At 40.1% G+C, this 17,063-nt stretch overlaps 1 protein-coding gene across 2 annotated transcripts in view; it reads right to left on the reverse strand.

Annotated features, from left to right (window-relative positions):
* The window catches only part of Ide (insulin degrading enzyme), a 113,154-nt gene that overhangs the window by 43,892 nt on the left and 52,199 nt on the right, over positions 1 to 17,063 (reverse strand). For both annotated transcript variants that reach the window (XM_017802334.2, XM_008849620.3), the window contains exons 6-11: positions 15,832 to 15,944; positions 15,265 to 15,427; positions 11,557 to 11,649; positions 11,028 to 11,119; positions 9,568 to 9,648; positions 6,498 to 6,601 (exon numbers count right to left, since the gene is read on the reverse strand). In XM_017802334.2, the coding sequence (XP_017657823.1) occupies positions 6,498 to 6,601; positions 9,568 to 9,648; positions 11,028 to 11,119; positions 11,557 to 11,649; positions 15,265 to 15,427; positions 15,832 to 15,944 (646 nt within the window). The remainder of the gene's footprint in view (positions 1 to 6,497; positions 6,602 to 9,567; positions 9,649 to 11,027; positions 11,120 to 11,556; positions 11,650 to 15,264; positions 15,428 to 15,831; positions 15,945 to 17,063) is intronic.

Consider the following 17,063-nt stretch of genomic DNA (forward strand, 5'->3'; position numbering starts at 1 on the left):
TTCTTGCAGAAGACTGGGTTCGAACCCCAGCATCCACATGGCAGCTAACAACTGTCCGCAACTCCAGTTACAGGAAATCCGATAGCCTCTTCTGTCCTCCAAGGGCATTACACGACACAGGTGCACTTACCTCCATGCAGGCAATACATGCATACACATAAAAAATAAAAATAATAAATAAAATTTTTTTAAACGTTTTTTAAAAAAGGGGGATACTTAAACTCTAATTGCTTAAGGTAGCAAATTTAGAAACCTGCCATTTAATCAGAGTTAAAGCACAGGCTCCAGCACATCCTCTCCTAAAAGTGCTGTGGGATCAAATTATTGACTCTGACAGCAAAAATTACTATTTAAGGCATGATTCTTCATGTATGTGTGTAGCTCAGTGCTAAACGTTTTTTAAAAAAGGGGGATACTTAAACTCTAATTGCTTAAGGTAGCAAATTTAGAAACCTGCCATTTAATCAGAGTTAAAGCACAGGCTCCAGCACATCCTCTCCTAAAAGTGCTGTGGGATCAAATTATTGACTCTGACAGCAAAAATTACTATTTAAGGCATGATTCTTCATGTATGTGTGTAGCTCAGTGCTTAGCATGAAAGAGGCACTAGTTTCAATCCCCAGCACACAAAAAAAATGAATAGACTTTCTTGCAAAAAAAAAAAGGACATATGTTTTAGGCTGGAGAGCTGATGCAGCTGTTAAAGGCTCAGGCTCACAACCAAAAAGGACATGCAAATTGTATGGTTTATTTATTAATTTATTGTGTATGTCTGCCTGATATATGTGCAAGTGTGCATGATGTATGCGCATGAGTGCATGTATGTGTGTGTACTTGGGCCACAGCATGCATGTGGAGGCCAGAAGACAACTGTGGAGTCAGTTCTTGCCTTCCACCTTTACATGGGTTCTGCGAATCGAACACAGGTCACCAGGCCTGTACTGCAGACATGTTGTTCATTTGCTAAGCCATCTTGCTGGCCTGGTATGTTCTTTGTTTTGGTTTTTTTTTCTGAGACAGAGTCTTGCTATGTAGTCCAGGCTGGCCTCAAAATTGCCACCACACCCAGATCTTTTGTAGTTTCTGTGCAAAGTTTTGTAGTTTCTGTGCAAAGTTCTTATTTACCTTTAGTTAAATTTACTCCTAAGTATTTTATGGTTTTTGTTGTTTTTATAAATATTTTAATTTTCCCATTTTTTTTCTGTGTTGCTATATACAAAAATGCAATTGATTTTGGCATATTGTTCTTGTAACCTGTGACCACGCTGTATTACTTAAACCATCTGACTCATGAAGACTCTATTTCCCATCCCCATCTAGGCTACTTCAGGAATCAACAACTTCAGTTATATTAATATTTAATCTTCAATTTTATTATTCACTGATCAGAAAAGGCAATTCTTGGTTTCTGCATTCTTTAGCATTTAAATAAATTACAGCTGAAAAAGTCCATTGTCATTAAAGGAATAATGGATTCACTGATCTTCAGCTTTTGTTAACATCTAGTTTTTAGCAGGGTTTTCCAAATTTAAAAATAAATATATTTTTGAGACAGAGTCTCACCATATAGTAGTACTGGCTGGTCTGGGACTTACTATGCAGACCAGGTTGGCCTTGAACTAACAAAGCTTGGCTCTGGTTCCAGAGTGCTAGAATTAAAGGTATTTACCACCTTACCCAGGTCTTAAATTATTCGTTTTTATTTTATGTATATTAATGTTTTGTGAGCATGTAATATAATTGTACCATGTATATGCAATGCCCTAGGAGGTCAGGAGAGGGCATCACATCCCCTAGAAATGGAGCTACAGATGGTTGTTAGCCACCATGTAGGTGCTGAGAACTCCTCTGCAAGAGCAGTAGTGCTCATAACTACTGAGTCATCTCTTCAGTCCAGATTTTCCACATCATAGTCAAATTTTGAGTAATTAAGGATTAGGCAACAACTCTGGATTTAAAATACTGGCAAGAGGACTGAATGGGAATCCAGATGTGGTGGTGGTGCACATCCGAAATTGCAGCACTTGGGAGGCTGAAGCAGGAGGCTTAGGAGTTCAAGGTTTTCCTCAGCTACACAGTGAGTTGGAGGCAGGCCAAGGCTACATGAGACTCAAACAAACAAAGGCTAGTATGATTGTGCACTCCTGTAATTCTAGCACTTGGGAGGCTGAAGTAGAAGGATCAGCACAACTTTGAGGTCAGGGCTATAAAGTGAGACTTTGTCTTTAAGAAAATAAAAATTGAACAGGAGACATATTTTACCTTCTTGTGATTGGAGGAATAACAAGAAGGAATATGACAAGACAGCTCACAGTGACTGTGTTGAGAGAAAAGATGGCTAGAAATAAGATGTATCCTGGGCAGCTGACCTTGGGGCTGGGACCATGTGACCACCTTATCACACAAGATGAAGATTTATCCAATCATAGGTGCTTCTAAACTGATCGGAAAATTCTGAACTCAGGACTTAGCAAGTAAGAGAGAAAATAACTGGGAGCCAAGATGGCGATGCAGCTGAAGCAATGGTAGTGACAGCGACTCTCAGCACAAGGACTTGAAACATGCTCTGGGCCTCTTCCTTTTATTGAGATTTTTTTTTAATTTTTAAAAATTTTTTATTTTTATTTAATGTGTATGAGAGTTATGCCTGAATGTAGGTAGATGTACCTGTGTCATGCAATGCCCTTGGAGGTCAGAAGAGGGTGTCAGATCCCTTAGAACTGGAGTTATGAACAGTTGTTAGCCATCATGTGGTGCTGGTATTCAAACCCAGGTCCTCTGTAAGAGCAGCCAGTGCTCTTAATTGATAAGCCACCTCTCCAGCCCCATTTTATTAAGAATCCTGATGCTTAAGCTGGGTGTGGTGGTGCATGCCTTTAATCCCAGCACTCGGGAGGCAGAGGCTGGTGGATCTCTGTGAGTTCAAGGCCAGCCTGGTTTACCTAGTGAGTTCCAGGCCAACTGGAACTACAGAAGGCCCTGACTCAAAATGACAAAAAATAGTAATAATAATCTTGATGCTTCTATAATGATATCAAAATTCTGAACACAGGACCTGGCAAGTAAGACAGAAAATAACTGGGAAGCCACAATGATGAAGTCCCACACATATACCATGTCAGTCTAGCTGCCCATTCACACCAGCAAAGTCAAGGTTCAGTCACCAAGATCATCACCCAGTGGTTGTCAGCACCTGGCTGCAGTCCTCAACAACATCAGGAATCTGAGCCATCTACAGATTTCAGAAAATAAACCAGAGGACACTGGTGTCAAGCTGTCATGTGAAGCTGTGAAACCTCCCAACTGCCACTGAGAGAATCTTGGATTGGAGGCCTGTGAGTTGATTGCTGCCTGCTGTACCTAGCTTCTGCTTTTATCCACAGTAAAACCTTGTGTGGAATCAGCCTGTGGGAGACTGCATTGGTCCACAGTAGGATCCTTGTGCTGAGTGAGGACCAGAAACAGCCAAAGTGTAACCTGCATGCTGTGAACAAGTAATGTTGATGAGGAAAACCAAGCATTTCTGATCCCTGAGAAATCCCTACTAGCCATTCCTAAGCAGTAAGGCCAGAAATTAAGAGTGAAAATTCTAGTCCAAGAAACTTGGCTGTATTGTGACCCAAAACTACGTACAAAGGAAAGGGAGTGGGTCCTTACTTTGGCACACCACTATGTAAGAATTATAGATCACTGACACTCTAATAAGATATGATTTCTCCTGTATCCAGCTCAGATGGATTATGTAAGATGGATTGGGGCTTTTCATTTCATGTCTTACTAATAGAAGACATGAAGTTAGGGTATTGGGAAGCTGGAAGGTGAGGATCCAGATAGGGCAGGAGGTCTGAATATAATGAAAATTCATTGTATGAAATTCTTGAATCAATAAAATTTCTCTTAAACTTAAAAAAATAAAAATAAAAAATCATGACATTGGGGCTGGAGAGATGGCTTAGCAGTTAAGAGCACTGACAGCTCTTGCAGAAGACCTGGGTTCGATTCTAGCACCCATATGATGGCTAACAACCATCCATAACTTCAGTTCCAACACCCTTTCTGATTCCGTGGGCATTGCATGACACGGGTGCACTTACACACACGCAGGCAATACACTCATACACATAAATAAAATAATAAATAAAATATTAAAAAATATATAGCCAGGTGTGGTGGCACACACCTTTAATCCCAGCACTCGGGAGGCAGAGGCAGGTGGATCTCTGTGAGTTCAAGGCCAGCCTCAGCCTAGTCTACATAGTGAGTGAGTTCCAGCACAGCTGGGGCTACAGGGAAACCCTGTCTCAAAAAGATCTAAAAGTGGGGGCTGGAGAGATGGCTCAGCAGTTAAGAACACTGGTTATTGTGCAGAAGACCTGGGTTCAAATCCCAACACCCACATGGCAGCTAACAACTGTCTGTAACTCCAGTCCCAGGGGATCTGACTGCCTCTTCTGACCTCTGTGGGCATTGCACAACAGGAGTGCACATACACGCATACACATAAATTTAAAAAATTAAATTTAAAAAAAGTTTAAAAAAAAAATTCTAAAAGTGGGCAGGAGAGATGGCTCAGCGGCTAAGAACACTGACTGTTCTTGTAGAAGACCCAGGTCGAATCCCAGCACCCACCATGGCAGCTAACAACTGTCTGTAACTCCAGTTCCAGGAGATCCAACAGCCTCTTCTGTCCTCCACAGGCATTGCACAACATCGGTGCACTTACTCATACACATAGGACTCATACACATAAAATAAAAATAATAAATAGAATATTTTTAAAAAAATTCTAAAAGTTTGGGCTGGGCATGGTGGCGCATGCCTTTAATCCTAGCACTTGGGAAGCAGAGGCAGGCAGATCTTTGTGAGTTTGAGGCCAGCCTGGTCCACATAGTGAGTTTCAGGACAGCTGGGGCTACAAGGAGACCCTGTCTCAAAAAAACAAAAACAAAAAAAATCTAAAAGTTTGATAATAATCTGTACTTATCCATATACTCTATCAGTAAATAAAATATTCAACTAAATCTTAGGACAGTGTCTGAGCTATGCTGGATTAAAGGACACTTGGATTATGTCTACTACTATAGCAGGAGAGGTGGAAGAGGGAAAACCCTCCACTCACCTGACATGTGAAGTAAGAATATAGGAAAGGTAGGTGTGGTGGTACAGGGCTTTAAGCACTCAGGAGGTAGAGGTAGGTCAATCTCTGTGAATTCCAGGCCAGCCTGGTCTACATAGCGAGTTCCAGGCCAGCCAAGGCTACAGAGTCAGAGCCTGTATTAAACAAAAAAAAAAGGGGGGGGGACCAGATGGACTGAGTTTGAATTTGTTTTTTGTTTTTTTTTTTAATTTTATGTGTATGAGTGTTTTGCCTGCATGTAACTGCACCTATGTTGTACAATGCCCATGGAAGTCAGAAGAGGGCATTGGATTCCCTGGAACTGGGGTGATGGATGGTTATTAGCTGCCATGTGGATGCTGGGAACTGAATTTGGGTCCTCTGGAAGAGCAGCCAGTGCACTTAACCTTTGAGCCATCTCTCCATCCCCTTGTTTTTTAAAAATGTTATTTCTGGAGCTGGTGAAATGGCTCAGCAGTTAAGAGCACTGGTTGCTCTTGTAGAGCAGCCAGGTTCTATTCCCAGCATCCACATGGTGGCTAACTATCTATAACTCCAGTTCCAGGGGATCCAGCACCCTCCTCTGACTTCCATGGGCATTGCACAACACAGGTACACTTACATATATACAGGCAATACACTCATACACATAAAATAAAAATAAATATCTTGGTGGGCACGGTGGTGCATGCCTGTAGTTCCAGCACTTGGGAGGCATAGGCAGGCGGATCTCTGTGAGTTCAAGGCCAGCCTGGTCTACATAGTGAGTTCCAGGACAGCTCGGGCTAAAGGGAAAACCTGTCTCAAAAAAACCAAAAAAAAAAAAAAAACTTAAATAAAATGCAATTTCTATCACTTGACTTTAGAAGGAGGATGAATAAAGACGGGTGGGTTCTAGATAAAAGATTAATCATGTATTGATGGTTGGGGTCCTTGGTATTAGTTCATTATATCTTTTTTTTTTTTTTTTTTTTTTTTTTTGAGACAATAACCCTGGCTGGTCTGGAACTCACTATGTAGACTAGGTTGGCCTTGAACTCACAAAGATCTGCCTGCCTCTCCCTCTCAAGTGCTAGAATTAAAAGCATGTGCCACCATACTCAGTCATCACACTGTTCTTTTGCAATCAGTTTTTAAATTGTATTTTGAAAAAGGGCTTCATGTATTCCAAGTTTGCCTCAAACTTACTACATACACAATTAAGGCTGGCCTTGAACTCCTGCCTCCAAAGCACTAGGATTATGGGTACATGCCATCACACCAAGTTTGTAATTGTATTTTGTTTTTAAAAATCCAAAGCATTTTATATAAAACCACTAATTTTCAGATTCTAATCATGAGAAAAATTTCTAATATAATAGTAAATCTGTAGATGACTTACCGGACATTTTCTGGCCTGAGTTTATCAAGGACCATGTCTATTAAGTCAGGTCTAAATTCTTCCAGTAAATACTCAGCTGTGAGTACTCCATTTAGGGGATAATACTTTAAAGAAAAATACAAATAATTAATGTTTGAAGGCTACCACCAGGTTTATTAAGGTAAATAGAGCTCTAACATATCAAATCTATTCTTTTATATGCCACTTTCCTTCAAGTACATTTTCTCCATTAGGAAACTTTCTGTAGTCCTAAGTGCTCTTCCCTCTCCTACCACATCTTCATTTTTCACAGTGCTGGAGACTGAACTCAGGGCCTTGAGTATACTAACAAACACTCTCACAGCCATCCCTGGGTCCAAGCTTATTCTCTAGCCCAGGGTAGCCTGGAACTCACTATCCTACATTAGGCTCCAACAGGCATGAGCGACCATATCAGATCTCACATTTCTTTTGAGGAAAAATTATAGTAATTCTGATTAAAAACTGATATGAATGGAGAAAAATTGACAATGAAATACTGCTGACGCCTACAGGGTTTTAATACAAAGTGCGTACTTTTTTTTTTTTTTTTTTTTTTTTTTTTTTTTTTTTTTTTTTGTTTTTTTTGGTCTTTTTGAGACAGGGTCTCCCTGTAGCCCCAGCTGGCCTGGAACTTACCATGCAGACCAAGCTGGCCTCGAATTCACAGAGATCCCCCTGCCTTTGCCTCCTGAGTGCTGGGACTAAAGGTGTGCACCACACCACCATACCCAGCTTAAGTGTATACATTTAAAAAAAATGTTTTATTTATATTTTTATTTTATGTGTATGAGTGTATTGCCTTCATGTATGTAAATGCACCCATGTATTACAAAGGCTGCAGAGGCCAAAAGAGGGCATTGGATCCCCTGGAACTGGAGTTATAGACAGTTGTTAGCAGCTGTCATGTGGGTGCTGGGAATTGAATATGGGTCTTAAATGCTGAGCCATCTCTCTGGCCCCCAAGTACACACATTTTTATAAATAGAATTTTCTCTCAAATTTCTATGAATGAAATTAAACATTTAGAAAGCTATAGGAAGAGATGGGTTATATTTTTGTTAGTGAAGAAAAATGTAGAAGTTTTTCTTAGTAAAAGCAACTTCCAAAATACTGAACCAGCCTGACTGATTCACTCAATAAAAACTTAATGAACATACTCTGTACCAGCTGCATTCTAGGTACTGTGAATACAAGGTAGAAAGATGTGGAGCCCTGTCCTCCAAGGAGCATGTATTCTAACTGGGAAGAGGCAGACAATAAACAAACAAATGATGTAATTTTAATGATAGGTACTATGTAGAAAATAAGAAGCAGAGGTAGGGCATTATTTTAGTTTGGGTGGCCAGGGAAGGTCTTCCTAAGGAGACATCTACGATAAGGAGAAGCTAACCATGTGATCATCAGATAAAAGAGTTTCATATATAGACAACAGCAAATGTGAAGGCCCTAAAAGAGGGGACTAGCCAGGCCTGATAGTGCAGGCCAGTTACTCCCAGCTACTTAGAGGTTGAGGCAGGAGGATTGAAAGTTTAAGGTCTGTCAGGGCTACAGAGTGAGTTCAAGGCCAGCTTGAGAAACAGATGCTGTTTCAAGGAGGGAGGGAAGGAGGGAGGAAGGGAGGAAAGAAAGGAGGGAGGTAGCTGAGGATATAGCTTAGTGGATACAGTGCTTGCCTAACACAAGGCCCTGGGTTCAATCTCTAACACAGTAAAAAAAGGGGAGGGATAAACTTAATGTGTGAAAATTAGACAGAAAGCCAATATAGCAAGAAAGAATGGGAATGGGAGAGGGAGACTGGAGAGTGGTATAGAATGTGGCTAGATATTCTGGTGCCTTTCAAATCACCCTGTAGATCAAGGAGGATCATAGATTTTTATGCCAACTCTAAGGGAAATCCATTGAAAAACTTTAAAATGGAAGAATGAAACAATCTGATTTTACTTTTTAAAAGACCTCTGAGGGGCTAGAGATATAGTTTAGTTTTAGAAAGTTTGCCTAGCATTCATGAGGTTTTGATTCTACTCCAGCAACACACAACAGACAAAGCAAATAAAATAAAAAAAAATTTATGTGTATGAGTGTATTGCCTGCATGTATATATGTGCACCAGTGTCATGCAATGCCTCACGGAGGTCAGAAGAGGGCATCAGATCCTTTGGAACTGGAGTTACAGATGGTTGTTAGCCACTATGTGGGTGTTAGGAACCAAACCCGGGTCCTCTGCAAGAGCAGCCAGTAATGTTAACCGTTGAGCCATCTCTCTAGCCCCATAAATTGATAATTTTTTAAAATGTTTGTCTTTAAAAAAAAAAAAAATCACTGAGTTGGGCATGGTGGTGCATGTTTTTAATCCCAGCACTCAGAGGCAGAGGCTCTGGGATCACTGTGAGTTCCAGGCCAGCTGAGGCTGTAGGGACCCTACCCTCAAAAAGACCAAAAAATATATATATGTAATTTTTTTTTTTTTTGAGACTGGGTCTCCCTGTAGCCACAGCTGACCTGGTGGCCTGGAACTTGAGACCAGGCTGGCCTCTACACAGAGATCTGCCTGACTCTGCGTCCCAAGTGCTGGGATTAAAGGTGTGTACCACCACGCCTGGCTTAATATAAATAAATTTTTAAAAAATCACTGAATCTGGGGAGAAAAACTTATGATACACTCTCTTGTGTTCAGTGGGGGACAATATGGAAAATGGGTGAGACTGTGATGGCAACATAGGTCAGAAATGGCAGCAGCATAGACCCTGGCAGTAACAAAGTGGAGAAAAGTAGATGATCTGAAACTTTTAGAGAAGGAACACTTGACACATTGTAGAACTGAAAAATTAAAATCAATAAGCAAAATGCCTATGTAACCAAAGTACTGCAGAGAGCAATTTTTTTTTAAGATTTCAAACATATCTTGTCATCAAAAACTGTCCAGTTGCTAAAATGTCTTATGTTTTATAAGAGCCTCAACTTCGATTATACGTGTAGCACCAAAAGTAACACATGGAGGATCTAAAACATTCTACACATTAAAGTATAGTAACCCATAAAATAAACATACATGCAATTTTCCTGCGATCTTAGATGTATAGCCTCGTGGCCTCTCTTTATCTTTAAACCTAAAAGCAACAGCATTCAAGTCCTAAAATAGAAAAGACTCCAGTTAAGAGATATGCCAGTTATTATTTATAAAAACATTTTGTTTTGTTTGAACTATAAATGTTGTACTCCAAATTTATCATTATTACACTTAATAAAAAATTTGCTGTGTTTGATTTGGGAATGCAGAAAACATGAAAAAAAAAACTTATCAACCTAGGTTTAAAATCAAAGTAAAATAAGTAAACAATCTGAAATGAAAATAAACAGATATGGTTCTAGACCTAGGTATGATGGCACAGACTTGGATTCCTAGCACTTCAGGAAGCTGAGGCAGGAGGATTGAAAGTTCAAGGCCAGCCCGAACTGCAAAGCAGTGAGACACTGTCTCATACAAAGGCTCTACTGCCTAAATTATTGAAACTACTAGTCAAATTAGAAAAATGGTAAAATAACCTTGTGCAATCCAAATACTCTACAGATGGTATTTTGGTGACTCATTTAAATAAACGCAGCCAGATGAAAAATTATTGTCATAATTGCCTCAGGCAAAATTCTATTTTAAAATTTTTATCAAGTTAAATAGGATATTCCTTAGGCTGGGATTTAGCTCAGTGGTAGGGAGCTTCCTAGCATGTGCAAGGCCTAGCGTTTGATGTCCAGAACCAGGGGCCAAAAAAAAGTTTCAGATTTTTGATTGGTCTTAAATATATAAAGCATTTTCCTTTTTAAATCCCTTTTAAAAGAAGCCTTTTAAAATTTGAGGACAAACATTTCCTGTTTTATACATTAAAAAAGAGAGAGTGCTAGGCTTTTCTATATATACAATAAAATCACTTTTTTTGGGGGGGGGTCTTTTTGAGACAGGGTCTCCCTGTAGCCCCAGCTGTCCTGGAACTCACTATGTAGACCAGGCTGGCCTTGAACTCACAGAGATCCGTCTGCCTCTCCCTCCCCAGTGCTGGGATTACGGGCATGCACCACCACGCCCAGCACAATAAAATCACTTTTAAGAACATAGTCATACATGAAACAATTTATTGCTTCGTTGCGAGTTCGCTAGTTTTATCACCAGATGTGAAAATGACAGAGTTCATACAGCTTCAGGCAGGGAGTAAGACAGGTCCCGAAAAATGCCAGCTTTACAACTGTTGGTTTTCTTTTCTTTTCAGGGACAGAAAAGCAATCTACTTTCTTCTCCTTTCTTCCTATTAAAAAAGGCTACGTGATGCCTTAACCCCTAAATTGTGCCCCAAGTAACAAATCAGGCCTTAACTAATAGTACTATGCATTGCAAAATTTTATATTTTAATTAGGGAGGGCACTTAAAAGTTTAACTGGGCTTTAAATTTAAATTAGTTCACATATATTTGTTTTTGAAAAATAGATTCCTTAAGAAAAATTTTGGTGAAACAAAAGTACCTTGCACTCTTGGAAAACCCATTCTTGAGGTCCTTCTGCACGTAACTTCTGAATGTATTGAAACATGTGCAAAATTATATCTTCAACATGTACTGGAAAAAAGGGGCACACTTAAAAACCATTCAGTCCTTGAATCCTTCAAGCATGGGCTCACTCCTAAGGTAAGTCAGGTAAGTGGATATATCCCTCTTAGAAAATGAAGTCCTCACCTCCCTGAGTCTGGTTTTAGATTTCCCACACATGGCCATGTGGACTCAGGGATATGTGACAGAATATTACTAAGGCAATCAATGAAGAAATGAAAGCCAAGTACACATTTTACAAGCATAACATAAAACCAGTTGTTAAGGGGTAGGAGGAAATCACAAAACAAAGGCCAAGTTACACATGGAAAATACAATGGATAAGGCATATGAATTAAAGGGTTTGTAAAGCTTTTCAACATGACAGACCCATGGCATAGAAATTAAAAAATAAAACATAGGAAGTCAATTTTCATTCCAAAATGAAAAGATCAGTCAATACTTACATAACCCCTCTTCAGTTAAGTCCACATTAATGATAAAAAACATAAAACCTCGGGCTCCTTCCTTCTGTCCACCAACCAGAGTATTTACCCAGCCTGCAATATTCAAAGAAAAAAACCTAATATAACTATGTGTGTGGCCTTTCTCTGTTTAACTTGTTCTTTCTTTTTTAAATTTTTATTTATTTTTTTTAAATGTATGAGTGTTTTGCCTGTGTGTTGTGCCCAGAAGAGGGCATAGACTCCCTGGAAATGGAGTTACAAATGATTGGTAGCTGCCATGTGGGTGCTGGGAATCAAACCTGGTTCCTCTGCAAGAGCACCAATGCTATTAACAGCCAGAGCAATCTCTCCAGTTCCTCTTTTTTCCCTTTTTTAAAAAAATATTTATTTTGCTGGGTGTGGTGGCACATGCCTTTAATCCCACCACTCCGAGGCAGAGGCAAGTGGATCTCTGTGAGTTCAAGGCCAGCCTGGGCTACATAGTGAGTTCCAGGACAGCTGGGGCTACAGGGAGACCCTGTCTCAAAAAGACCAAAAAAAAAAAATTTATTTTTATTTCATGTGCATGTGTGAGTGCCTGCATGTATGTATGTACATCAAGTATGTGCAGATGCCTATGGAGGCCAGAAGAGGGCATTGGATCCTCTGAAACTAGAGTTACAGGTGGGTGCTCGGAACTGAACCTGGATCATCTGCAAGGGCAACAAACACTCTTAACCACTGAACTAGCTCTCAAGCCCTTCCTTTTTTCTTTTTTAAAATTTGTATTTATTTATGTACCCATGGTGTGTTTGTATGAATGTATGACATGCATGAAGAAGTCAGAGGACAACTCTGTGGCGTGAGTTCCCTCATTCCACCTTTACATGGGTTACAGGAATGTGCAACAAGTGCTTTATCCAATTGAGCCATCTTGTCCGCACTGTTTTTTTGATAAGAGATTTTTAAAATATTCATACTAGGGGTGGTGGTACATGCCCTAATCCCAACACTCCAGAGGCAGAGGCAGGTGGATCCCTGTGAGACTGAGGCCAGCCTGATCTACATAACAAGTTCCAGGCCAGTTAGGGCTGCAAATTGAGACTCTGCCTCAGAAAAAAAAAAAAAAAGTATATACATATATATATATATATGCACACACACATATATGTTCATATATATGAGCTGGGGATGCAGCTTAGTGGTAGAGTGCATGCATATATATTTTTTAAATATTTTATTTAACGTGTATGAGTGTACTGCCTGCATGTATATAAGTGCATCTTTATTGTGCAATGCCCGCAAAGTCAGAAGAGAGCATCGGATTCTCTTGGAACTGGAGTTACAAACAGTTATTAGTCACTATGTGGGTACTGGGAATTGAACTTGGGTCCTCTCCAAGAGAACAGTCAGTGCTCTTAACTGCTGAGCCATCTCTCCAGCCCCCACCTGCCTTTTTTTTTATGTGTATGTGTGTATTGTGTAAATGCACTCGTGTCATGCAATGCCCATGGAGGACAGAAGAGGCTGTCAGATCCCCTGGAACTGGAGTTACGGACATTTTTTTTTAAGGCAAGGTCTTACTATATGGCCCTGGTTGGCTCAAACTCAGAGATCTGCCTGCTTCTGCCTCTGCCTCCAGAGCACTAGGATTAAAGGTGTGCAGTAAATTGTTTTTTTATTTGTGCATGTCTGTTTGTGTGTGTATATGCAGATGTGTGGAGGTGCCTACAGAGGCCTGAAGCAGGCAGTGGAGCTGAAGTTACAGTTGTTTGTAAACTGCCTGATATAGGTGCTAGGATTGAACTTTGGTCCTCTGATAAAGCAGTAAGCGCTCTCTCTCTCTCTCTCTCTCTCTCTGTGTGTGTGTGTGTGTGTGTGTGTGTGTGTGTGCGTACGTGTGCGCTGGGCTATGGGTACACATACCATCAGCATGCGAATGGAGGTCAGAGGACAACTTATAGGAGTTGGTTTTTTCCTTCCACCATGTTGGTTCCAAGGATAGAACTCAGGTCATGAAACTTGGCAATATGTCAGGTCATCATTTTGACCCTGGGTATTTTTTGTTTTGTTTTTGGTTCTTTAAAAAAAAAAAAAAAAAAAAAGTGTGTGTGGTGTGCATATGTGTGTATGCAGGTTGGCATGTATGTTAGCACACATGTCTGGGTGCACATGCACATGGAGGCTCAAGGGTTGATGTTGGGAATCTTCCTCAATTGCTCTTCTACTTTATTCATTGATATGGGGTCTCTCAATCAAACCCAAAACTCACCAAAATGACTAGTCCCAATGGCCAGATTGCACTGGGAATCCCTTGTCTGTCTTCTAAGGCTGGAATTACTGGCAGGCTGCAATGCCCACCTGGAATATATATGGGTTCTGAGAATCTGAACTCTGGTCCTCACACTTGGGTGGTAGGTCATGTTCAAAGACTCCCAGTGCCCCTTCTTTTGTCATTATGTGTATTTATTCGTGTGTGTGTGTGTGTGTGTGTAGGTCAGAGGACAACTTTTAGGAGTCAGTTTTTTTCCATATGACTCTTGTGGCTTGAACTCGGGTTGTCAGGCCTGGCAGCAAGTGCCATTACCAGCTGAGTTATCTCACTAGCCCTGTTTTTTTGGTATTTTGGGGACAAAGTCTTGCTATGCAAGACCAAGGCTCACTATGAGACTTAGGCTGGGCTTTATCTCAGTGATGCTGCTCCTACAGGCTCTTGAGCACTGGGATTACAGGTGTACACCAGCACACTATGTGGGGCTAAAATCTACACTACACATTTGAAGAGATTAAAATGGACCTTATGGGGGCTGGAGAGATGGCTCAGCAGTTAAGAACACTAGATGTTCTTGCAGAAGACTTGGGTTCGAATCCTAGCACTCACGTGGCAGCTAACAACTGTCCGTAACTCCAGTTTCAAGGGATCCAAAGGCCTCTTCTGTCCTCTGTGGGCATTGCACGACACAGGTGCACTTACCTACATGCAGGCAATACATGCATACACATAAAAAAAAATAAAATGGACCTTACAGAAAAAAAATTACCTCAGAAAGTAAATCAATTCCCAACAAGAATAAGATCTTGTGCTTAAATTTTATTTACTAGCAAGGAATAGGAGGGGCTTTGAAAATCATCTATTTTCTAGAACCCCTGGCTTTCTGATTTGATGGATCAGAGCAAGCAAACAAATAAGATATACAGTGTTTCACAGATATGGTTTAAAAACTCCATTGGGCTTTTCTTTTTTTTTTCATTTGTATGTTACTTTGTTTTGAGACAGGGTCTCACTATATGGCCCTGGCTGGCCTGAAACTATAAAGTCCAAGTTGATCTTGAATTGTTGGTCCTCATGCCTCAGCCTCCTGATAGGTGGGATTGCAGGAATGTGTCACTGCACTCACTGGGTTTTTACTTTTTAGCCTGTTACCATTTAAAGCATACGTGGGAATATGGATCAGTGACAGTGTCTGCCTAGCATGCACAAAGGTCTGGGTTTGATTCTAACATGCACGATGGTATCTTTTGAAATATCTACCTTCACTGATTAATGATGAAGATTATGAAAAAAGAGAGTTCCAAAGCAAAAAACAGAAGCACACTCACAATTACCATTCACTTATAACCCTAAGTAGTTTCTTCTAAAAATATTCCTTCATTGGAAAACATCCAGGAGAAAATGGGAGAGAAAGATGTGTGGGCTTCTGCATCTGAAGGGGCTTCCAAGACACTTACCCTTTGATTTGAGTTCTGATAACAGGCTTCCGGGACCTTCGTGCCCAATCAGATGACCAAGATAATGACCAGGATTTGATTTGTAGTATTGCTGAAGATCTGGTATGGGGAACGTCACATAAAGATTCCTAATATCCTTAATGGGTACTATTTTATAAAGTTGCTGGTGGGGGGAAAGACAAATCACAAAAGATTTGCTGTATACAACTTCTACTGAGTGAAAAATTTACAAATTATAATCAGTTGCCAGACCACAAAGAACGGACCACAAAGAAATAAATTAATCAGGCGCTGTTTTAGTGGGATTCTATTGTATGGGCAAAGTGACCCACGTTTGGTGACCTAGGTTCTAAGACAGCTTTGGATACTTGCCTTCTGGCACTAAATAACACCTTTAATAGCTTGCCAAGGCAACAGCTACCAAAACTACTCTCAGCATACAAAGATCAAAACATACTGGTGTCTTTTTGTTTATAAATGTTTCCAACACATATAAACTTGATTTGATTATCATGATGGTCATGCCCACAAATTTAAAAAAAGAAATAACAGAATGTGTGCACTTACTCTAAGATGTTCTTCTTGAAAAGGGTGCTCAGGAAATTCTGGCAATGGGACATTTTTATTCTCTACTTCAGAAAACAACTTTACCACCAAATTAGTCAAGTCATCTAAGGTTTCTAAAAGAAAAAAAAAAGACTCTGAAAATAGAACATAACCAATCATTGGAGGAAGTAGATAGTATTTAAAGCCTGAGGAGCTTCTGAAATGTCTTGTGAGTTAAAAAGGAAAACAAACAAACAAAAAAACAAAACAAAAATACCCTCTGTATCTAATAAATAGTTAAATCCTATCAGTGCCTACCTGACATCTAAAGCTGCTATGCAACACTAAAAACAGCCATGTTTCATACCCACCACTGTATGGTGTAAGTTTTCAAATATTCAGACATTATTTATAATACAATTGTTTCACTTTTATTATCTTGCAATGAATTTGAAACAAACATCAGAAACAACAGAATACTTAGCTCCATTTGGAAAAATGTCCAAAGTTAGATAAAAGGCAACCTGGGACTGACTGTCAAATGACAAACTTAGGAATGGGAGGAATATGTTTGGAGCAAGTGATGTCATAGGCTGGAGAGTTGGCTCAGTGGTTAAGAGTACTGGCTGCCCTTGCAGAGGACCTGGGTTTGGTTCCCAGCACCCATATGGCAGCTAACAACCATTCATAACTCCAGTTCCAGGGGATTCAATGCCCTCTTCTGACCTCTGAGGGCACCAGGCACACAACTGGTGCATATACATATATGCAAGCAAAACACTTATAAACATAAAATAAAATATAAAATATGATTTTTTTTTAATAAAAAAGAAAGGTATCAGAAGGCCAGGCATGGAAGCACACATTTATAATCCCAGCAGGAGGCTTACCCAGGTTTTCCAGTTCTAGGCTAGCTTGGGCTATTTACTGTAAGTGCTAGAGGAAAATCTTTATGCACTGATGGGACTACAACTCAAAACAAGAAGGGTTGTCAATAATCTCGCCAATATGAAATACTAGTGACAGTGAGACCCTTAGAACAAGGTTCTACCGAATGTGCTGTAATGGGTATTTCTACCCTAAAAGCACACAGCTACAATATAGCTTTTTAAAGATAAGGCAGCTAAATCCCAGCACTCAGGAGGCAGAGGCAGGTGGATCTCTGTGAGTTCAAGGCCAGCCTGGTCCACATAGTGAGTTCCGGGACAGCTGGGGCTATAGGGAGACCCTGTCTCAAAAAGACCAAAAATAAA

The sequence above is a fragment of the Nannospalax galili genome, unplaced genomic scaffold, assembly GCF_000622305.1.
Source record: "Nannospalax galili isolate Female #2095 unplaced genomic scaffold, S.galili_v1.0 scaffold384, whole genome shotgun sequence".
Lineage (NCBI taxonomy): Eukaryota > Metazoa > Chordata > Mammalia > Rodentia > Spalacidae > Nannospalax > Nannospalax galili.